The sequence below is a fragment of the Phalacrocorax carbo genome, chromosome 2 (genome assembly GCF_963921805.1).
Source record: "Phalacrocorax carbo chromosome 2, bPhaCar2.1, whole genome shotgun sequence".
In the NCBI taxonomy this organism is placed as follows: domain Eukaryota; kingdom Metazoa; phylum Chordata; class Aves; order Suliformes; family Phalacrocoracidae; genus Phalacrocorax; species Phalacrocorax carbo.
In genome coordinates, this window is record NC_087514.1 from 22,555,882 (window position 1) to 22,581,496 (window position 25,615).

The 25,615-nt window shown below is 37.9% G+C and overlaps 1 protein-coding gene across 1 annotated transcript in view; it reads right to left on the bottom strand.

Annotated features, from left to right (window-relative positions):
• The window catches only part of RIMS2 (regulating synaptic membrane exocytosis 2), a 339,727-nt gene that overhangs the window by 257,666 nt on the left and 56,446 nt on the right, over window positions 1–25,615 (bottom strand). Inside the window, exon 2 of the mRNA XM_064442256.1 lies at window positions 19,145–20,070. Coding sequence (XP_064298326.1) covers window positions 19,145–20,070 — 926 coding nt within the window. The remainder of the gene's footprint in view (window positions 1–19,144; window positions 20,071–25,615) is intronic.

The following is a 25,615-nucleotide window of genomic DNA, read 5'->3' on the forward strand; positions in this document are numbered from 1 at the left end:
GTTTTAATAGTCTCAGTGCGTAACTTCTACATGAAAAGGCCTTGCAGGGTATGTGATGCCAAGTTTACTGAGTATCTATAGTTTGCTCTATTTTTTGCTTTGGTTCACTGCAAGAGCTTTAGGATAGAGAATACTTTCACAAAGAATTTCCCCCTCTGCTCCTTCAGGCTGGTGTTACCTGGTGCATCATAAAAATTACTACAGCTGCTCACACTTTTAGGAGGGTATGTCAGTTCAGCACAAGCCCTCCCTGGCATCAGCCTGTAACAGGATCCCCTCTGCCACCAAAACATTAGCGCTCACTCCACAAGAGCTGGCAAGAGACTCTTCTGTTTCTTACGCCACCTCCCCAGCAAGCAGGCTGCGGGGGTACAAGGAGTTAGGAGGGGACACAGCTGGGAGAGGTGACCCCAACTGACCAAAGGGATACCCCACACCATACAATGCTGTCCACAGCAATAAAAGCTGTGGGTGAAGAAAAAAAGATCTGAAAGAACACATATTCTTCTGCAGTACTGAGGAAAAGTACTTCATTCTGTTCTCACTATTTGACAAACGCATCCATCGAGAAATAGATGATGACATCTAGCTCTTTTATTTTCTTTCTTTGGTACTTGGCTTTCAGTTATTATAAACTTCATATTTTTCCTTTTAAATATCATTTGAACATATTCAGATTTCAGATTTCTAATTTTCAAGTATATAATAAATGTTTAATGAATAATTTATTGACTCTAAATTTAGAATCCATATTTTCTCCTCATATAATTTTAGGAATTCCTCCCCTCACTGATTTTAAATTCACTAAGCATATTTTTCTAATAAAATTAATAGCTAAACCATAGCATCATATAATATATTCTCTTATTGATGGAATGATAATGATAGACATAACCATTATCCTCTGATTTCTTAGATCCTCATTTCAAATGGCAGAACAGTACTTAATCTAAAGGCAATTGGTTTTGAAATTTTCTTTCAATAAAACTCATCATTCTCTTTTACGTAGATCTGTTCCTGTATTAATTTTTATTTAATTTTGATGTTTTTCCTTAAATAATATTAATCCATTTCCAGGTTTGCTAGCTCACAACATCTAAATCACTATATTGAAAACTTAAAGCAAATCATCCAGTTCATACATACATAGCACACAACAAATCATATTCTCAAACAGAAATGTCATTCTTTAATTAAAACACAATATTATTTTCTCTGTTCATGTCTTCATATCTTTTAAATTCAAAACCCCTCATAGTAAAAGGTGGAGAAGACATCTAGCTAAACTCCAGAGCAGAGTAGTTGAGATATCTGTTTAGAGATTGATCTAAGAATATTTTATCTTTTTAGTTAGGCTGAGTCCCCATAATTATTAATGAAGCTGCATACAAACTTAGTAAGATGAAATTTTGCTATCTGCAGCAACCTTAGGAGCCCAGATTACATACAGGTACGAGTGTTGCTCGCTGTTTCTGTTCCCATGCAGCCTTAGGCAAATGCAGAAACTTACACTTTAGGATTAGTGCCGCTGACTTTAGCAGGATGATTTAAAATGCATAAAATTAAGCCTGTCTATCCTTCAAAATGAAGGTTTAAAACACATGCAAGGCTAGATGACTGTCTAGAATCTAAATCCTCATCTTAAATGACAACAGAAATAATCTATTTAAATGAACTATTAAGAAACATTATAGATTCTCATCTCTCCTTCACACAAACGCTGGATGCCTTTCAAGAAATGTCCTTTGATCAAACACAAGATGTTCTTCAGTCATACAAGTTACTGAGCCCAATAACAAATTAACAGCATGACACTGAAAGGACTGGGATAAATAGCAGGCTGTACTAGATGTTGTAATGGTAATTATTCATTTTAAATTCTGTGAAGCTATAAAAATGGTTTAAAAAAAATGGCAGAAATACTACACAAGTACTAAAGCAGAGCTTTCCTGCTCAATAAAGCATTGTCAGTTGACCAAGTTAGACCCTAGACAGCAATATATTAGTTCTGGTGCAAAGGTACCTAAAAGCAGCAGTCAAGGATTAGGGCCCTCTTGAATATGCCTCAGACTGTAATATGTAAATGCACCTACTACTTTGTGCTTATGTTTTTACCATAAATAGTTTGCAAGTACATGATCTGATGGGGCTGTCTAGTTCAGCAAAATCTGCTTTATTCTTACAGGGAATATAATAGCCAAAGCATTTGGTGGATTATGCTACATAATACAAAATTTAAACCTCTCACAGGCAGGCCAGATCCCTGGCCTTGAAAAAGACCTACAGTGCACTCCTAAGCCATCAAATCGGGCTCAGCTAGCCATCTGATGAATTGGGCAGTGTGAGAAAGTTTAGGGGTAACACAGAAATTAAAAAGCCAGGTACTTGGCATATACTTGTGGAACCAAAATATTTCTACACCACAGCAAGCCTTACCCAATAAAGTATGAATCGGAGAGGCAAAAGCATATTTACCCTTCCGATGAGCAGTAGGATATCACAAGCGGATTTGATACAGTATAATCACAGCTGTGCAACTGCTAGACTGCAGCTGTACCCACCATGAGTCACAGTGAGATCCTATCTGCCGTGTTCCCCAAGTACAGTAGAGCTTTAGGGAGCTGTTGTATAGATAACTTCAGTTACATATTAAATAAACAAATACGATGAGTAAAGATCTACAAATTAATACAGATCCAAATCCTCAAACAGAGGGGAAAATGCAAATCCATCAATTTATCTTCTACAATTGAGTTTAATTCTCTTGCGTCATTCTATATTAGACAATCAATTTCAAAGTTATTTACAACCCTTCTTGACAAATATCATTAGAAAAGATTTCCCAACTGTACTAGCTGTTCTCATACATGGATAAAACTTTAATAACTTCCTCTCTTGCAGCATTAGGGTTTTCAAAAGGAACTTGGAGAAAAATAATCTAGCTACAAGGATCTAAAGAACAACAAATACTCAGAAAACTGTATACAGCAGCAAAAAGAAGAATGATGAAATATCTCAACTAACTAAAATGACATTGAAATTATTTCACAGAATGCAGTATCTGAAGTTCTGCCTTGTGAGCTTACTGATACCATTGCTATAATCTGACAAGCACCATGTCATAGTGAACAGGAGAGACAGTTTCTGTGGCTTGTTATTGCCATAGAAATCACTTAATAACGCTGTTTAGTGCATCTGTACCAGAGACTGTGACTGCAGAAATTTACTCAGGAACAATATTTTTACAAGTCAAAATAAATTACGATAATGAGCTTAAGAAAATTGCAGAAAGTACTATCTGAACAATATTTAACATATTATAATTCTCCCCAACCAATACAAGGAGTAGCTTGGTTAAAGCATGGGTCCGTGATGATCTGTTCCATAAGACACCAAATATTAACATACAGCTTTGGCTGAAAAAGGTGCTGTTTGAAAGGGTATTATATTATTTTCCTTTAATGCAACAATAACATAGAGCTGTCACTCAAATCTCTTTAATTATTTGGTATAACTGCAAAAAACTTAGTGTTTGGAGAATATTCCAACTTGTCAGAAAGGCTCTATCATCAACTGTGCAGACAGAGGGAAAAGTGTTTAACTTCTCTTCAAGTAATATGCATGAATGAATATCATTTTTCCCTGCACTTTTCTTCGTTCCTCAGCTGTGGCTTCCTCTTGAGCAAGAGGCATTTTGAATATGGTAACAATTCCTAATATAAAAGAAAACATATAGCAGGGTCTGGAATTAGGTAAATGAAACACTTGTTCAAGACCGCTAAGGAAATGGGGCCTTGCAAGAGAATACTTATTGTAGAAACCCTGGACCAGCTGTTCAGTTCAGATCTGCATACCTATAGTGACATTAATGGAGTTAAATATCTAGGCAAACAAAACATTTATTTTGCTCTTCTTAAGAACAAAACAGGAGAAACAGAAAGCCACTAGGCTAAAGTTCTGTTCTAGTTTAAAAAACAAAGTATTTGAGAAAAGCAGAGCAAGTAGGATAAAAGAGAGAACTAAATAAAAAAAGGATTTATGTACTTGCAGAATATTGCAATAAGCTAATTTTAGCAAAAATTGTATCACCTCAGTTCAGCTATATTCTCTGGATGTTGAATCTTTTTCATGTTTGTATTCAAACAATACAAACAATAATAATGAAAAACCACACAGGAAAAAGAACAACACAGATACAGCTGTAAGACCAAATGATCAAAAAACTGTGAAATGGCACAGTAATTACTACCAATCCCAGCCTCATTACCAGCTCCAGATTCCCACTGGCTAGCACTAGTCCTCCCCTCTTCCTCCTCTCTCAGCTCCTCAGCCCTGGTCTGCCCTTGCCAGAGTCAGCAGCCCCCTCTCACTTGCACGGGCTTCTGTCTCACCCATCTACTCCCCTCACCAACTCCTGTCTCTGCCACAGAATTCTTGACCCAGTTTAGTGGTTTTCCTTCTGAAATTACCTTTAGTCCACTTTGTAAGTTATCTATTTTTCCTTCCTGGATCAGCAGGGTATTGAAGATACATGAAGAATACAAAATATATAGTCTTTCTTTGGTACTCCTGCACTGCCTTGGTCCAGAGCAGTTACAGGGAAAATCTTCTTGTGTCTATGAGCACCCAGGAGAAAAATAGCTAATAATTCTTCAGGAAAGGTCCCTATATATTGTGGTTATACAGAGAATCATAGAATGTCCTGAGTTGGAAGGGACCCACAAGGATCATCAAGTCCAACTCCTTTCCCTGCACAGGACAACCTCAACAAGTTCAGCAGAGCCACAGATATTAGCAACTGAATACCAACAATTCTCTCCTAAGCTTGTGTGAACTGTGATTTTTGTTCAGAGGCTTATAATGCAGCCAACGCTGTGCCAGTTTTCATAGTGTCATGAAATACACACCCCCAGAATTATGGTGATGCACCACTTCAAATGAGTGTCTGAAGTGTTTTAACATCGACAAAACAAGACATTTTCTTTTGGACTCACCCTTCAAAATGGTCAAACTACTTTTTCTGAATTTTTTTTTTTTTAATCAGCCTGCAGCACAAATCTGGCAAGAAAAGCTGCAGCACAAACAGCCAAGTCTCACTGAGACAGAAACAACAGGTAAAAAATATCTCCAAGTAGGCAGTCTGAGGAAGTCTTCAGGTAAGGCAGTGCAACGATCTGTTTTTTACAAACAGTCCAGGTGATCTGCAACTGTTATCTACAATTAGCAACTAAATCATACAATTACAATGTACTTCATAGCACTTCTTACAGCACATATTACCGTTGTCAATAAAAAGCCAACTTCAGCTTCATCCAGCTCTGTAAAATGCTCAGTGATGTGTATCTGTGCAGTCACCGAAGGTCATTGCCTTCACAGGGTGATGGGATTTCACACTCACGCTACACAAGCATAAATGGGTCAAAGAGGTAGGGCACTGTGTACAAGTCTCTTTCCAGATATTTAAAAAGAACAAAGCTGTTGACTAAGCACTCTGGGCTCTCATTGAATTTCATAGGCACACTGAGACTTTAGCGCTTCTGAAAAATAAACCTTTTATCTTCCACTGCAATGCATGTTGTCTAGTCATCTGATCTACTGTGAAGTGAATACGAGGAAGGTGTTAGTGTTAATGCTAGCAAATCAGAATGGTAATGTTTTACACCAGCTTTTCAGTCACTTTGTACAGATAAAAAGGGAGTGGAGCAACAGAAAACCAGGCTCAGGCAATGCTGAATGGGAATCATGTCAAGATGCCTTCTTGTATATCTACTTTTACTGCATTTTTCCTTTCTTACAGAAAACTACTAGTGAAAAAGGCAACATCACTGAGCATATGATAAATCTTTCTGGTACAAAGCTTGCCATAACCATGTTTTTTTGTGAACTTAACCTATACCAGTAACACAAAGTATTGTCATTTTCATAGATGCTTTTTCTCATCTTACAAAGGTGCTCTAACAGATTCTTATTTGCTGAAGCTTACTGCTTAGAGGAGTCATCTTCTTCCAGAGGCCAAGGCTGAAAAGCCGCTTATCTCACAGGGTATCTGTACACCAGTAGTCAGCCTCTGCAGTAATGAGGACATAGGGATAGCAGCTCAGCACAGATGCATCACGTGAATATTTACACAGGGTCTCAGCAGTTAGCATTCTCTGCAGCTCCAGCACTATCAGTACTTTATCTACCTCCCTCAAAACCAGTTCTCATCTGTCAAGATGAGCTGCAGACACACTTCGGACTGCAGTGCAGCCTTATCTTTAGGTAAGATATGTGGTTTCAGTTTTAGGAAAATGGGAATTCCAAGAGGCTCTCACCTACTCTATCACCTCTCCAGCTGTCACATGCATCACCCTTTAAAATCTGCATTTTTACCTATGATGTTGCAAGTGTTGCTTGAAAGTCATACTATTCTTTACTGCTTAGTGCAAATGTGATCTATTAGATGGCTGAGTTATCAAACAGCTCATGGTCACTGGATGCAGTTTTCTGATTCCTCTTCTGCATGCTGCTCATGCTATCTTCATGCTGTGAAGATTTCAACTACTGACCAGCCTCGGCTTCTGTAAAGGATCATAGTGATTGATATGAGGCAATGGATTATGTACGTCTGAAAACAAAGAACTTTCAGCCTCATACATGTATTTTCTACACTGAAGAGACAACAGCAGCCTTTTAAATTGTTCTCAGATGATTAGTCTGAAGTTCAAACCTAATTCTGGTGGCCTTCATCAGTCAAAACCTTTCAAGAACAAATTCAATTCCTTCAACTCATCAATATGCTAGTTTTAAAAAATGTTTTTTGTTGTAATTTGCTTTTTAAAAGTGTATTAAAATTGCAGGATGAAAACAGAACAGGAAGATTTTCAGAGGAACCCAGCTTTTGGAAACTCTTAGTATCAACAGATTTTTCGAATTTAGCTTAGAAAAATTTTTAAATCCAAATTATAATATGCAGAATAAATGTTAAAATTCCTAAAAATTACAAAATCCAATGAAAAAAACTATGCGCAGGCACTTTTTAGATAAGGTATCATGTATCTAGACATCCTGCATAGTCCGTCGCAAGCCAAGCCTTTCCTTGTTATTATAGATGTATACAAAAATGGACTATAAATATGCATAACAGCAAATAGTCACAGAGATTTGTGATGAAAAGTTTTATTTGATTTTTATTTGGATTATGTAACTAATGTCCATATATTTCCATTTTCCAAGTAAACAGGTTATATAACTATGGCCCTAAAAGATATTCATAATCTAAATGTTCAGAAAGGCTGAAAGGATACATTGGAACTATTTCTTAAAGAATGTTTCTCTAGAATACCAGAGATCTGAGTACATTTCCATAAGAACTGCTATCTTCAATCTGGTCTAAACTCCAGTGTGTAACACAGGTAATTTTTTATGTACGTATTCATTCAGTTCATCTGTCTTTACGCATCTCAAAGGAATGCCTTAACATAGAGAATATAGAGAATACTGCTGCATTAATACAGGCTACTAAGTTCACTTTTCTATTGAAACAGAAAAGACATTACCTGGAACCTGCATTATTACACACCCTTCTTTCACAATCTACATCTCCATGCTCATAAACACTACTCAAAAGTTCCTTTACAAGAAGTTACTTAATCAATGAGGTGAAATGGAGAAATCAGGTATGTGTGTCTTCCCACAGTACATGTGACAATTTAGCACACTAATTCTTAACTGAAATAAACTGTTTAAAAAGTTTCTTCAAGTCTGAAAGCCTGTAAGTGCTGCAGCATAATCAATCAAATCATTGCCTGAACTACATGCCTTCAAAAAAGAGGGAAGGAAAAAACACAATGTACAAGAAAAATTAAAAAATCAGTAAAGTGAAAAAGACCACTGAATAATGTAAAGATTTTCATGGGTTATCCAAAGCAGGAGCAGGCTGCTGTGTAAGTAATAGCAATATTGCCATGAGGAACTTGGCCAAATTTTTGTGTGATCACTCCAGTTTTCCCTCTCTCTTTTATCTTGTAATGGTTCTTTTAACATGTAACAATGCCCAGCCGTAATTGTCTAGTAGTTAGGGCCAAGAGACTGCAGACTTGCTTTGTCCTCAACATATCTGGATGTTCTAAGATATAAATATTTTAACAGTAGAAGATGATACATTTTTCAGGAAATATTTTCAGAAAGAAATTATATTTTTTCAAATGCTTTCATATTTCAAAGCCATGTAGGGAACTTTATAGCAAAAAAGTGACGATTTATAGCCAAGAAAAAAATGCTAGCCTAAACATTATTCTTGTTTTGTCTGTGCAATAGCCTTTAACCTTTCCATGACAAATAGGATTAGTTCAGTAGAAAAGGTAAAAATGTTAGCATATATGTTATCGTAACATATAGGACGAGAGGAAATGCCCTAGGCTGTGCCAGGGGAAGTTTAGGTTGGACATTAGAAAAAACTTCTTCACTGAAAGGGTTGTCAGGCATTGGAACGGGCTGCCCAGGGAGGTGGTGGAGTCTCCATCCCTGGAGGTATTTAAAAGAAGGGTAGATGTGGTGCTTGAGGATATGGTTTAGTGGTGGACTTGGCAGTGATAGGTTAGTGGTTGGACTCGATGATCTTAAGGGTCTTTTCCAACCTTAACAGTTCTATGATTCTATAAAACTTCACTCTTAGGACAGACATAGGTACTTTGTATCCCAAGGCAAAATAAATTTCTCAATGCAATTTTACAACAGGACCACTAAGCACCAATTTAATAGACTGCAATGACCCAATTATCTTCAACCAGTTTTATTTAATATTTTGTCAAATATCAGAAAATACATTATCACTACATCACATTTTTCCCTATCTTGCCCCTAAAACAGTGGATCATCACAGGAGAAATACATCAATGATCCTTTAAAATTAATGAAAGACACCAAAAACTTCAAAACACATTTACAGCATTTTAAATATATTTTCAAGAAAACATTACTGTTGGAAAAAGTTCACTAGAATTTTCACAAATAGGGTGAAATTTGGTTCCTAAATCAATAAGAAGATTCCTAGACAGGTGGCCTAGGCACTGATTTTCAAAGGCACTTGTCATTCAGCTGGTCTATTTTCACTGGTGGGTCAGTGGGGAGATGCAGTTTTTCATCCTTTTGAAGAACTTGGCCACCTCCTCAGGGCTCTGACTGAGAAGTGGGGACAGATTTCTGTAGGACTGTAGCTGTGACAGTTCCTGCCCTAAGCTGCCTGGCTCACCACTCACAGTTGTGCTATTGCCTTCACCACAGAACCAGCTCCAACGCTATATAGTAGCCCCTGAACAGTGGTAGTTGAAATTACAACCAGACCCATTAAAGAACACAGAAATTGGTGCCATTTTACCTAGATGTTGGACCTGATGATCCTAGAGGTCTTTTCCAACCTTAATAATTCTATGATTCTATGATTATTAATGCAAAATATTTCTGGTATCTAGATTGTGAATTGCAATGGATGAGTCTTGGGTGGGGAGAGAACCAGGAAAAGATGGAAAGGATATGCTTTCCTCTGGCAAACACATGCTTCCAGCTCTCACTTTTGACAATATTCAAGTTAATCTCAGGCAGCTTCGGTGAGTAACTCCGGGTCTTCACTGACACATTTGGGAAAGCCTAGGGCAGCAGGGCTACAGGACAGAGCATCCTAGGAACCCAGTTTTCAGATGAATGAAATATATACAGCCCATTCTGCTTATTCCCCCTCCACTTCTGTTCTTCTACTTCTTCCCTTCTGATTATCCTGTCCTTAATGAAATACCCATACAAATAACAGCAGAACAAGAAAGATGCTTATATATTTAAAGAAATTTTAAAGAAAATGTAAAAAAAGCATACCATTGTATTGATAGAATGCTCCCAACTAAATAATTATTTTTAAATTAAGTAAAATTATTTTACAATGACCCTTTTAGTTTATGACAGTTAATTGGAGAAGTAGCAAAATTACCTGCAAATCAGTTTAAATATGTCATAGGAAAGCACTAACATAATTTAAAGTGACACTGAGTCTAATCCAGTCATTAGGTTTGTAACAGATTGGTTTGAGTGTTTTGTTTTACTAGAAGAAAAATGATTTCATTGAAGTATGAAGAAAATTATAATTTGAAAAACACACACTCCGTGTATTCTGGAGACATTCCATGTCATTTTTTTGCTCTCATTATTTCTGTTTGCTGGGATTCCTCTGTGAAAAGACAACAAGCATCACAGTATGTAGCTAAATGTTCTGAAAACTTCAGAGAAAAATTCCATGATGGGTTTTCATTCTATCATGGCATTGTAAAGTACTGAAACGTTTTACACAGCACATCTTCGTTTTGGCTTATGTCTGCCAAATGTGTATGAATTAATAGCACTTATTTCTGACGCAAGACTCGGATCACAAGTCCCAAGTATCTAACTGAGTTAAACTGAAATTTTGATTAGAAATAAGCAGACGAGGTTGGATAAGAACTACCTCCATAGGAAGCCTTGCATTTCTTAGGATGAACCCCTTTCCAGGCATGTTTGGACAGTAATTTCTTTTACTGCTGTTTACAGTAACAGGTTAATGAATATTTACTGAGTTTATTCAGCAAATATTCCAGCTGCCAAGATGTGAAAGGATAATGGGAAATTATTCTGAAGCTATAACACAAGTTAACACAAGCAATAAAACCTTTTTATGAATCAACTTAATCTCATCTGACACCATAAATAACTACAACAAATGCACTAAAATACTTTAAGAGTAACTCATAATTGTTCCATCGCATCATATCAGGAGAGAATTGATGTAGTGCCCATACAACACTTCTGCTGTAGCTGTAGTTCCAGCAAAGTCCCAGAATAAAAAGAAACACGATTAAAGAATTACATTTCTAATGTTTGGGTACATTTGCATATAGAAGGTTTAGCTTGTAATTTAGTCAAGGTTTTAATCAATAAAGCTCAGTATTAGACTTTTTTGTTGTTGTTGGAATCAAAGCACTATTAAATTATTCCTGTTAATTTACTTATGAGAAAATATTCTGTCTTCTCTGACTACTATATGAAAATATTTCTTCTTCCTTACTTCAGCAAATCCTTATCTATCCTCAGATTCTGATAAGGTATTATCAGTCACACATCACCTTTTCAGCATGCATTATAATATCTAAGAAGACATTCAATACAGTTTTATCGAGAAACTTCAAATGTTAATATTTACCATCTTTTTTGCCTAATTAATGTTACCCCACAAAAGCTTCCTGGCTTGATGCAGTGTGTACCTGCCTGAAATCTTCTGCCAGCAGAGCGAAAGGAGTGATATAAGGATGTGAATATGCAGCCAAGAATTGGGAAAAGGCAGGGCTTTTTCTGTGAGGGATATTATTGGCTTATGCCAAGTGTAAGTGACTGTGAATTTTAAATATTATACAGTAGATTCCTCTAAATGCTGCAGAAGACGACATCCCTTCCTCTTATGTTCTAAGGAGCATGGAAGTGTCTAAGTAGGAGAAGGTTTGGCAAAAATATAAAAAAGCATTCTTTACTGTTATAAATCTCTGCAACTTTAAACATTCTAGTTCTGTTATCATCTATGCATCTATGAAAAATATTTTTGTAGGAAAACTCTATTATAGCCAATACTAATATTTTAAAGTAGGAAGATACTTCTCATTCAATGTTGTAAAAAGTACTTTAAAAGCTAAAAGCAGTGATTCTTTTATTGCTAAAACATATAAGAAGAAAAGTGTAATATTTCTTATCTCACAATATTTCTTATTTTTGCACTTAAAGTACAGGCAGCTCATAGGAGAAAGCTGAAAAGGGAAAAAAATAGAAAAATAGAATTCTGAATTTCCAGTCAAACTCTTTATACAATAAAACCACATTTACCTTACATAAGATGTAGAGGTCTCTACAGGAAAAAAAAATATTTCTTTATAAATGCAAAACCCAATTGCTTACACTGCAATATTAAGTGAAATAATAAGAAATTTTGCAACTCCCTCAAATAACGTGTTTTAATAAAACATGTCAAACTTTCAGTATTTTAAATAATCAGTTATTCTCCTTATAACCATTCAAATTTTTGTACTTTGAATTCTAAGATATCTCCTTACTGAAACTGTGTGGAATTTCAAAGCTTCTTGTGTTTAAGTCAAGTGCTACAGCTCAGTCCTGAAATTCTGCCTTCTAGTATAATTTGTTCCAGAGAAGTTAGACTTTCAGGAACTCTCTAACCTGAATGAAGTGAATTTTAGAAACAATGACCTCATTCTGATCTAATTTAGCTCAGTGTAAATTTGAAGCCAAAGTTGTTGAAGATGTTGAAACTGGCACAAGTAGGATTGAAATCAGGTCCCTTATCTCTCAGAATTTGAAACTGAGAGCACTGTGACCGTATCCCACTTGCTTGGCATCTCTGCTCATGTAAAACATGCACTGTTCTTGCAGTAGCACTCCGAAAGTGTGCTTTCTGCTCCTCACACCATGAGCTAACATACATTTTCAAATGTATTATATTTATATTGTTTCCAAATAGACTTTTTTCTCTGTCAAAAACTAAACTCTATCTCTACCAGATTGGTTTCAATATTGCAGTAAACAAGTCAGTCCTGCAAGCTATTCCAGACATAAGGACCTTTTTAACTTCTATAATGAAAAAGTGCAGTTATTCATATGTTCGTAAATTACCATAACACAGCCAAGGCAAGGTTATATATCTATGTTTTCAATGCACTTAGTGACAAAGAACAGTGTATTAGCCCCTTGTCCTGCATACACACGTCTCTGCTCACATAGCCTGCACTCTTCAGCTTTCAATCACAGGGATGCTGAAGTAGGTAAGATCACTGGAGCCTATCCATCCAAATGTTATTGTGGGTGTTGGTTGACAGCCGGTTGAATGTGAGTCATCAGTGTGCCCAGGTGGCCAAGAAGGCCAACAGCATCCTGGCTTGTGTCAGGAATAGTGTGGCCAGCAGGAGCAGGGAAGTGATCAAGGCCCCTGTACCTGGCACTAGTGAGGCCACACCTCTAATACTGTGTTCAGTTTTGGGCTCCTCACTACAAGAGGTGCTGGAGCGTGTCCAAAGAAGGGCAACGAAACTGGTGAAGGGTGTAGAGCACAAATCCTATGACGAACAGCTGAGGGAGCTGGGGTTGTTTAGCCTGGAGGAAAAAAAGATTGAGGGGAGACCTTATTGCTCTCTACAACTACCTAAAAGGAGGTTGTAGTGAGGTGGGTGTTGGTCTCTTCTCCCAGGCCTCAAGTTTCACCACGGGAGGTTTAGATTGGATATTAAGAAAAAAATTCTTCACCAAAAGGGTTGTCCAGCATTGGAAGAGGCTGCCCAGGGAAGTGGTTGAATCACTGTCCGTGGAGTTATTTAAAAGATGTGTAGATGTGGCACTTAGGGACATGGTTTATTGGTGGCCGTGGCAGTATTAGGTTTATGGTTGGACTCAATGATCTTAAGGGTCTTTTCCAACTGAAATGAGTCTATGATTCTATGATTCTACTCATACAAGTTTCTTTGATAATAAAAATGGGTATACGTCCAGCTATTTTGTTTTAATAAAAGAAGAGTGAAAGCAAACACCAAACTTAAGAACTGCACCTTTGACAAAACACAAACATATTTGCCTTTCCCACCACAGATCCCACCCACATCGAATGTCAGCCACCGTCTGTGCAAACAGATACCTCTCACAGGGTGCTCTTGAAGGTGTCTGGGAGCACGGTATGCACGTATGCCTGAACTGTTTACCACAATTGAAATATCTACTATGTCCTACTTTATATTTAGAGCAAATTAGAGCAGTATTTAGAGCTATCATATGCTTAGATTCCTTGAATGAATTATCTTTTTGCATGTAGAGATTGTCTCTTGCTGGAACCCTGAGTCTGAGATATTTGTAAAGAATTGTAGGGAATCCAGGTCCCTAAAATGTTTGGGGAAGGAACAGAAGGAACCCCAGCTCCAGCACAGGACACTTCTCCATTGGCTATGCTCTGAGTGGGGGTAAAACAGCACCAGGGACCACTGGCTTTCCTGAGCATGGCTGTGGCAAGTCTCCTCAGACTGGCACTTTGACAGACTGCAGGTGTGACAGCATTGACACAAGGAATATATGGGCAGTGGTACTGTTTGATTTTCTAACTCTACCTGGAAAGCCTGTAGCCACAAAGAACAAGCCTGTAGCACTCTGTTTCACATCCGCTTCATGCTGGCTGACAAATTATGGGGACCCTTTCAAATTTGCCCTAAGACCTATTCATTACAATTGCACTGATGAACAACTGACAATGCAAATAAAAAATAATTTAATATTCTCTCACAAAAGAAGACACTTAAATTGGACAAGCAATGGAGACAGCTTGGCCTAACTTACAAACCACAAAAAACATAGCTTCATTTGGAGCTTTGTAGCTGACATGGTTCAATGTTCACTTTACTGCAGTTAACACCACAACTGTTCTTATTTATAAACTATGTTTCTCAGAGCCTTGAAGCTGAACCAAGTATACTGAGATGGTTTTGAGAAAGAATTGGTGACTTGAACAATCCAGAACATCTAAAAATAAGTCATTATGATTTTATGGTTACTGATTGAGGACCCATTTTACTGCCATTTAAAATGTATGATTTCATAAAGCCACTGGCATTTCAAGAATTGTTTTTCTCTAGCATTTTAACCTATATTGTTCTTTCAGTATTAGGGAAAACAGAAGTATATCTAACATTTTATCTAAAACATATGGTCACCCTATTTTTTCTTCCTCTGCAAAGTGTATTTCCTAACACAAACAAGGAATCCTGCTGTGGAGATACAGCCTCGGATGTGTGCTACCCTGATCTCCAGGACTGGCAACAAGTGTTGCAAATGAAGACACTGTCTTTGCAGTTTCAGAAGCCTGGTATTCACTGCAAGAGTAAAGAAAGGTCCCTTAGATAACTTGGAAAAAATCTTGGGAGCTGCAGAAAATTTTGAATAGCACAATAAGTAAGAATTGTTCATCCTATGCACAGAAGAAGGCAGAGACCATCTGGTAAATTAGTATGCAGTTATGTCACTAACAACATTTTTAACATGTATGAAGACCTGCACAAAATTCAATCTGCAAAATACATCTAATTCTGGCACAACCTAAGTTTCAAGTAAACATGTTTATAACCTCAGTTATGTCCATTTAACAGTGCTGTCATGCATTGTTTCTTGACTTTTAAAGAATGAACTGGTCTCTCACAACCTTGGCTCCTCACCATAGTCCTGCACTTCTCACCTCGCCAAACACCACCTCAGCACTTCAGATCAATGCTGCCAGGACCACAGTCCTTGCTCAGGGAGCCCCAGTCCCTCTTTGACAAAGCTCCCAAGCCCAGCTCATCCCCCCATCCTTCTCTCTAAATGCCCTTTTCCCAGCCCCTCCTCCCTCCCAAAGCCCTGCTTCTGCTTCTCAGCCAATCTCAAGATCCTCTAACCTGCCACTCGGGAAGCTCCAGTTATCACCTTCCCAGTTATCTTTATCAGATGTGTTTCCTTCACTTTATCTGTTCTTCCAAAACTACAGGTCACAGGTTTAGCCTATTTGACCTACCAGCTCTCCTCCCCTCTCCCCTCTCCCCTCTCCCCTCTCCCCTCTCCCCTCTCCCCTCTCCCCTCTCCCCTCTCTCCTCTCCTTCAACCTCGGTTTCCATCTCAATCCACCGATTTCCAGCCACCCAGTGACATTTTGTTTTGCAGTTCCTAAAATTCCTCCCCTTGTCTGGTCATCTTCCTGAAGCCTCCTGATTCCCATTCCAATATGCCAGTCCTCAGCCTAGTTTATGACCCAAATTTCCTGGTCCAAATATAGTTGCATTACAAAAATTATGCAGTATCCTAAGAATCTAGCTCTTCCCTTCTGCAATGCTTTTAACCATGCCTGTGTTTCACATGGTTGTCTACTTGGTGCCTCAGTGTTGTCTGGGTGTACAACAGCTTCTTCTGCTCACAGTTTCCTGTGTTCCCCATAGAGAGGAAGCAGGAGCATTCCAAGGCAATGGTTTCTCTGGCCATTACCAGAAACATGCAAAAATAAAAAATTTTGCCTTGTCTCTTCCCTGAAAACAATCCAATTACATTTTTAAAACTCAAGGAAGAAATTACCTTAAAGCAGACAGCTACTGAAATGAGATCAGACCCAAACACTTAAAGTCACAGGCATTCAGTAATAATGGATGTTCTTCCCAGAGCTCTTAATCCAGCAGCTGGGCCATGTCTCTGTTGGACTTGTAAAATGAAATGTCTGTCTTCATTTCGTATGCATATATATGTTCCATCCATACATATATCAATCCTCTTCAGTTTGGAGATAAGCTTAAAAAGGCAAACTTTCACCCCTTTAAGAGCATATGGCTATAATTTTTCCTACAGTTTCAGATAATTAACAATTTTCATACTAGTTTCTTAAAAAATAATGTCAGGGCCTTGTAAAATCTCAGATGTAATTTCGCAAACAGCTGCTCCTGAAGCTCAGGGCCAGGCTGCTCCTCACAGCTGAGCAGTTAATATTTATTTGCAAAATCTGTGAAGAGAATGGGTACGCTATAGAGAAAGAAGTGGAGAACAAGTTATTGCCCTCTTTTGGAAAACTCATTATTACTGCATCCAAATTCTCACTCTAACATTGCCACCCTTCATCACTCCAAGGCCAATTGTTTTATATTTAGTATTATATCTTTGGCCAAACAGACTTTGTGGCTTAAAAGTACAGCTGAGAAATCCTCAGGCCTAGGGAGTTTTTGAAGGGCAGAAAGCAAGTAATTTGGGGAGGGAGAAACCCATTTTTACAGGAGCTATTTAAAATAATTGTATTTTATCAATTAAGGAAATAATGTATTGCAATACAAGGAAGACTGATGGGGGTTTATGTGCTGGATTACTTTTGGTGGTATTCATGAAGAAATCACTTGCTTATAGGGACTCTGAGTGTAGGCTGGTTTATATGGTAAGAGAGATTAATGAAAATTAAAAGAATGAGGTAGGACTTTGTAGATCTACCTATAGAAGCTGTCAAGGCTGGATCCAGGTGGTGAGACCCCCTCTTCCTCTTCATCCTAGCAGATCTCTCCTCCCCCATGCCATGCAGAAGCCAAATCTTCCCAAATCCACTCAAGCAAATGCTTTTCTGGAGTTTTCACTCCAGGGGTTAATGTTTGAGGGAGCAATATGAATGGGACTGAGGATATTGTCTGGTATCACGACCAGGGCTGCTGAGGCTGGCACCTGCTGGCTCTGGCTCCAGGTACAGGCGTTACTGCTGGGTTCGCTGCCTGTTCCATGCACAGTCACTGCCTCCCAGCCCATCAGCAAGGGCAGAAACAAGACCCTCCAGCTCAGGCTGGAAGCAGGCACAGTCAGAAGCAGTCAGACCTCTTCCTCAGTTCAAGCAGTTGCTTTCTTCCTTTATGAAAAACCAAGGCTATTCTCCACACTGGTTCCAGCCACAGGCCACCGCTAGGCCATGCTCACATAGCTACACTCTATATGTCATGAAAACTGCTTACAGTAATTCAGTCAAGATGAACAAAACAAAACAGAGCATTTTTTTCCTGTAAAATTTTGAAGCTTTTTTCATTAATTTATGAAATACATGCTCAATTTAACTTCATTCGCTACGTCGGAAATCAGCACAGACATGACATTATCATTAACTATTGTTATCAACAGTTTAACTTTGACAGTTAAAATACAAAATTATTTAAGTGAAAGCTATAATTTATGTTAGATTATTATGATGGCAGAGAATCAAACATTCTTTGTATAGTATGTTTTAAATGTATGTTTTGTATGCTGTATGTAAAATATATATTGTTTGTATATTATTCTGTACACTATTTTTCCTATGCTGAACTGCATTAAGTAAACACTTTGTTACTACTTCCCATATATTGATTGGGTCTATTTTCCTCAAGGTTGTTACCGAGATCAAAATCATGAACACCCTGAAGTTGATCGTTTTTCTGCTCATCAGGAAGACTAAAGGGGGTCAAGGTTTCATCACAGCAGTTTCATGTAAGTGCATGTAACTGTCTACTTTGACCTGGATGAAATTTCCTTCAATTCTACACTGTCTTGCTCCTTATTTATCAGACCATGGTTGCTGCTATTGACATATGATAATTCAGAGTTATTTCACTAACTCTAATTAGTTATTTGCTTCAGAATCAATTTGATAGCAATATTAATAACAAATAGTAGCAAATTTTCTAATCCAAATCCACAACAGCAGTTGACTGTTTATGACATTAGTAAAGGTGCACTAGCATAAGAATAATAACTGACAATAGGTTATAACTATTGTACTACAGACCAACAACATACATGAAGGTAAGCAAACTAATATTATTTATTTGATTCAGTTTAAACTGATGGTCCACAAAGCTTTCACATTTAAGTCATACATTACCTTTGGATAGGTTGGGAATCATTTCAATTAATCTTAGCTTTTCTTTCTGACAATGGAGTAACTCCAACATCGTGAATCCTAAAGAGCACTAAAACCAAAAAGCACTACACCCCCTAGCAAAAAGAAACCTTCATTGGTATAAACCACATCAGTCATTTTAAATTTGTTTAAAAACTTGAATGGGTTAACTGCATCCACACAAGGTTTTTTGCAGATAAGATGCTCTTTAACCTGCAGCAGCCAGCATGAGACTGGCATAAGCTCTGTATCATGTGCTCTAGTTAATTCAACAGAAATGTGCTCATGTGCCCACACTTGATCCAGATCAAATATGCATCCATTATGATCCAGGAGTATGCAAATCTTGTATTAATGGATGTGAAACCATGGCCTTATATGACAGCCCAGCTTTAGGTACTTTGCAGATTTAATTAACAGGTTTTTCAACAGACATGTTTGTTGCTTTAACATAGCCAAATACTCCTAGTAGCTGTGATGTTCTTTTCCATGTAAATCATTAAATTTAGATTTAGGTAAATGAAACACAAAATCAGAAAAAACAACTCCCATCACAACAAAATTGAGTCATCTGTGAATGGCTGCAGATATGTGGTCGCAATCAATTCTAATAGGTAAAATAACCATACGCTGGAATGGAAACTAAACCACATCTACATACTGAAACGGTAAAAAAATTAGAAATCTTACCTTTTTCACTAACACTTTCACTTTCAATCTCTACATCATCACAACTCGTATACTCGGGAGTGGATGCCAATTCTTCTTCTGAGCTACTTAATGAAATCTGGCGCATTTTACCTCCCTTTTTTGTTTTATGGGGCTTTGGTGGTGGAGGTCTGACAGATTCAGACTGGTCTGAGCTGAGTGAATCATTCCGTAACATGGTTTCCATCTTTTCACGTTTTGTTTTCCGTACGGCAGAATTGGGATCCAAATGGTGTTGTTTCCTTAATGAATCAGAGCGCCTCATGTCTGGTCTTTCCAGAGGAATTGGACTCCTCCTAGGTGTAGGAGGGCTATGGTTTGTGGTCCTCTGACGATTGGGACTTGGTCCCTGAGCCTCTCGAGTTCTTTCCATAGAGTATGAACGTTGGTTTTCCATGGCAGCCCTGCGCTCAGACACTGACCTCTGTCTTGATGGTCGTTCCATCCTCAGCATAGACATCCGAGAATCCTCCAACTCAGTATTTGCCAGTGAGACATCACTATGTCTCCGTTCGTGACGTGCTCGGGACACTTCAGCATGGATACGCATTTGCTCCTCATACGGTTGTGGCTTGACTGGGTAACGAGCCAAATTAGGATCACTTCGGTATCGTGCCTGGTATTCCTCCTCCCTCCGCTGCCTTTCATATTCTTCCCTGTTTTGTGCATCTTCCTCTTCTACCGGATACTCCTTGGAACGCCTGCGACTCCTTCTGTTGGAATCTCTATAATCACCCAGTTCAGGTTCTTCATATAACTGAGGTCCACGCTGTGACCGCCTATCTGAATAATCTGATGGTGACCTGGGCATCGCACTGTCTGATGTAGCATACTGTGAATATTCGTCTCTCTCGTCCCTTTGGTCGTATCTTCTGTTCTGTTCTCTTGATATTGATGGACTTCTTTTCCTAAATAATCATGCCAAGAAAGAAGGAAGAGAATTCTGTCAATATTTCCTGTAGCACAAATATACAGTGAATGTTAACTAAATGATAGAATGATCAGCTGATGAAAAAAAATTGCTCATTGCATTTCTTTGTGAGTGTTCTTGCACATTTTCTGTACTAAATTAAAGAAAGCACATCATGCTACGCATCTGCTCATGGGGCACAATTTAAATCAAAAACATCTTTAAAGGAAAAATGCTAATACAACATTATAAAATACAGAATACAAATACTTACAGTACATTGTAGTCAGAACTGCTTTACAAGTACCAAAACTTTGTAATCCTTTGTAATAATTTTACATCTATGTAACTTCACCATACACTTCCTTATTACAGGGTATTATAAGCACCATAGAAATTAAGACTAGATGGATCATCCAGTTAGTTTGATCTTTCAGCAACCATTATTGCTTAAAAACATACATTTCGGTTCCCACAAAACTATAATGTGCACCAAGGGCAGAAAAGAGGACAAAGATCCAGCGGCAGCACATGTCTAAATCAGATGGACTTAGAACACCTGAACTCAGAAAAAAAAAAAACCACACACAACATTTTTTGTGTTGCATAAGAAGGGAAAAAGCTTCAAAGTCCTGCCTGTCTGACTTGACAAAAAAAATCCTTCCCATCCCTGTAGGGATGTCATTTGAGCAAGCCACATCAGCCAGAGAGCAGAATGGAGGTCCTGTACAACATTAAGCACTGACTCTTTGTCATAGACAATATCTAGCCATAGACAACTTCTGAGGCCTGACAGGAAGGTGAAAAATGAATTATCAACAAATATTCCTTCCTGACACTGACAAACGATTGACTGAACCGTGTGATTTTGTTACATGCAATATTTTAATAGAGGATGTGTCTGGAATTTGTTTGATAAAACATTGTTTGCTACTTGATTAGAAAGGATCAATTAAATAGGGAGTAGTGATTCATAGGAAAAAAACAAACTGGAGCTCTAAATCCTGCCTTTATCAATCCCAACAGGGTAACAAGCATTTAAAATTATACTTCCAGACATGTCCAGATTCTTACTTTTTCACCCCAGCTGGATCTGAAGGAATTACCTGCAGGAAACTGGAGGAAAGATCCCAGATGTGGATAAAAGAGACTGAGAGGTGGGCCTTCTCTGGGATAAGACAGATCAGCTCAAGCTCCAAGTAATTAAAATATGTATGTGAACCTATTTTTGTGTTACCAGCCCTTTCTTCTTACGCTTAGTTCTATCTTTATAATTAAGATCCCTTTGAAAATGTTTTCTACCCTCACAAATGGCCACTGTTCCTGAAGGGTAGCCTTGCAGGCAGCAGCTGGGAGACCCTGCCTAGTGTCAGGAAGGACGGGAAAAAGAGAGCAAAGACACAGCCCTGTTGTTGCCACAGTAGCCCTAGAAGGGATAAGGAAAGGAAAGGCTTCAATTTAATGAAGGGGAGAAGGAAAAACAGGCTATCCATGGAGCCCAGGAAAGTAGAAAGGGCTCTGTCTAGCTAGTAGGAGACAAAATGCTCTTCTCACAGCTAGAAAGGAAGTGCAGTCTCTGGTCAGCGAGGGACACCCACAACTGTCTGAGCAGAGTGTATGCAGAGGGGTGACTGGCAAATTGGTACCCTGTCTCAGCTACCATACAGGGTCATTAAACTGTGCTTGAAAGATTTGGACCTGGTCCTGCCTTGTAAATATTCAAGTACTTTAGCCTTACAATGGCATCTGCAAATGAGGAAACTAATTCAATCTTGCAAAAATGCAACTCTCCCTGTGAAGCGTGACAAGTAATATAAGCATCATTTGGATGCCTGTTTGTTTATGGTGAAGCTAAGATGTCCTATCTGTCTTATTAAAGTGTCATCTTAGTACCAGCACAAATCATAACCTCTGTAAGTTTAACAAAAACGCTATGGGTTCTGCTACTGAGGACTCAAGCTGAATCATTCTAATGTGACACGAACAGAGTTTCATAAGTCTAAAACCAGAATGGCCAATGAGAACAGACAATTAGGACAACAAAACTACCAGAACCCAGAGAGTTTGCAAAGACAGAGATGTTTTCATTACAACAACAGAGATTAGATGAGGAAACTTACTCTAAGGAAGACAAATATTTTTCGTTTAAATACTTCAGCTGATGAAAAATATGCCACACCCCAAAATAAATTTTTCCAAATGCAATTTACCTACATCGTTGAAAATTTCTGCCATGCCTACAATAAAAATGTGTCTATTTTCCACTCCCCAGTTCTGTCCCCCATATAGGCAAAAATTTTTTAGGCAAATCCAATTGGAATAAATGGCACTCAACAGATAAGGCATTCATCCATGTGGATCTCATTGCAAGATTGAGACAAATCTGTGTGCACATGGAATATACACATACTCTACTGTTAAAACTCACATTGTGAATACTCAGCCTATATTACATATGGATCAAGTTGTATTCATAGCCACAGATTTTTGCATAGATTTCATTCCCCCAGACATCAAAACACTCTAGTGAGCATGGTTTATAGGATCAACTCCATCATGAACTGTGTAACACAAAAAAACATACAGAACCTACTTTGACAAATCTCAGACATGCCTTGGAGCAGACTGAGTGTACATTCTTCAGTATTAAACATCTGCATACATATATGTATAGTAATATAAACAACAGAATAGTGAGAACTGGTTTAGCTACATATAGGAGTTTTTATATATATATACACACACATATATACGCGTGTGTGCGTGTGTATATGTATACAATTCCATGTCAGAGTGTCCTCATATAGATGCAAAGAATAGTGGACAAATCTCTCCTGGAAACATTTCTGCTACAAAGTAATGGGGGGAGAGGCTGAGGGGATAAAAAAAGATGGAATTTCTGAATGAGTAAAACCACTTATTGTAGACTTTTTGCTGAGGCAAATGTACTTCTATCAGGAAAGCACATTATCTGAGGAACTGGCATAAGATTTTCTAAAAAATCCACCCTTTTTTCCAGCATGAACTATGTTAATGAGAGGAGGATATGTCAATTTAGCAGTATACTTTTATACCTCTTACACAAACATTTTCTACATTTTCTAATCTTGTCCTATACATTTACCACAAGCACTCATTGCCTTTCCTCCATTTTGTTGCTAAGACATTAATATAGGAACACCATCTATGGTTGACAGTAATGTAAAGATCAGCTGGGTCCTCAATCTATTCCAACCTGTATGTGGCAACTACTAGGCCACATGCAAGAATAAAGACCTTCCTGAAAATTCAACCTTTTCCTTCAGAGAAAGCAGCCTGATAGATAAAAGCAACTAATTTCATTTCGGGCCTATGTTGATTGGCACTATCAAACTCTTTTTCTAATTAATTTCATCCCTGCTGAAGGGATCTACTTTACTACCAGGATCAAATGCCAGAAGTTGAAATCCTATCCATCAGAAATAAATTAACTGTACCTGTACACCTGATCAGCCAGAAACCTCGCCTGCAGGAGAGGGCTCATCCTGCCCAGCAGTCACCATACCGCTTAGAATTCAAGCCTGTCATTCTCTTTACTGGTCATCACAACACAGTTAGTCCCTCTCTACTATTAGTCACTTATTTTCATTTTTAAAATACCTGCTACAAACACAGTTGTACAATGTATGCCATACATCTTAAACCAGTGTTATTAAACCATGGTGGGAAGAACAGTACTCATGAAAATTTATGGCCAGTCACCACTATTAAAAATCTGCTGTTATTTTTAGATCCCAAGCTAATTCTCACTCACCTTCATGAGCCTTTGTCTAATCCATTTCTCACCGTTAACTACCTTAAAGATACCTTAATGAAAGCCTTTCCTCATCTATCTCCAGCTAGATCCACCATGGAAAATCACTACGCCTGCCTTTCCAGGACTTTCCTGGAACATTAAAAGTTAAGAGAACTTTATATGTGTGTCAAAAGTTGTCATACGCACCCTCCAGCTGCCAGCTCAACTAAGCACTACAGATCTCTTGTCAGAAGGATTACCACATTTTCCAAAAAGGTTACCACAGCACTGAAAAATCCTCCAGGCCATTGTAATTACTGCATCTTTGAAACAATAATAAAATAAAATCTCTATTATGGTTAGAAAACTCTAGAGCCTGCACCTCTTCATCAGGCACATTCTATAAATATTATTTTTTCAGATATAGAAACTGTAACTTATTTTTCTACTAATTATCACCGTATATTTTTATTGTAATTTATCAATACATGACATTTGATCTTTTAACACACATCTCTCAACCTTACACTGATGGAAACTTATTTCCAGCATGCTACAGGTACCACTAGTACTATGAAAAAGCAAATAGTTTGACTGTAACCTGACCACCTGCTCATAAAGTTAAATTGTTCAACTCCCACACACTACAATAGGATGCAAGTACTTAAAATATGGCATAGAAGAATATAAGACAGCTATTCTGCTTTGATGGCTCTGATTTCAGTGATGGAACTAAAGTCTTTGTCATTAATTTGTATTCTCCCTTGAAGAGGAAACACTATTCTGCTTTGATTTACATTTTAAAAAAAATAACCCAGGCGTACTGAGGAAAAGGAAATTTTAAAAGGTAAGTTCCATCACACTTCAGAAGCTACAGATATTCAAAAACACTGTAATATGTAAAGTATTTATATCACAGTCAAAACTAGATCTCAGATCTTCCTGGCTACTAATCTTGTTTTCAGAACAATAGAAGACACACTCAGATTAGAGAAAGCTTTCAAGAAAATATAATTCTAAAGATATATTCAAACATATGGGTATCTGAATTTACCGATATTTACTTGGAAATTTTATAAATTAAAAGGTTTGGGTAATTTAAAAAATAGTAGGGACTCAGTGGGCTTGAGCCATCACCAGCTACTTGAAAACTGAATATTGGCCACCTACTTGTAAGACCTAATCATAAACTACTAGACAATACTTTAATATTTTGTCCTCTGTTTCCTATAAATTAGCAAGGAATAAAGTTACTGCAAAATGAAAACTGAAAATATTTCTCCTGCACATATTGTAGTTCTGCTTAACTGTTTTCAAAATGTGATTACATGAAAGAATAATTCAGAGTAGGTAAAAATTCACATTACCCTGTGACAAATGCCATGTGAGACACAGGGCTTCTCGTTAAAGACCTCATCAAATACACTGATCATAGCTTTGTCTCTGCTTTACTGTATGGCTTCTGTCAGGAAAACAGCATTTGTTGGTTCCTGAGCGATCATTTAAGAACAGTTCTACTACTCTGAACTTTTATACTTCTATGTGTTGTATTCCACAGTCACTTGTTTTAAAACAACCGTGACAGGCAGCAGCTAAAACACCCTCATGACACCTTGCAAAAAAGTTCCTAGGCTGCAAGAAGGTGAGCTGAACGCACTCCGGACATTGCAACCAAAACTCCCATGTGTGCAATGAACCCAGAAAACTTGCTGTGCAAAATTAAGACCTGGCTGCCCTTCTCAGGGGGGCTCTACTCCCTCGCTGTTAG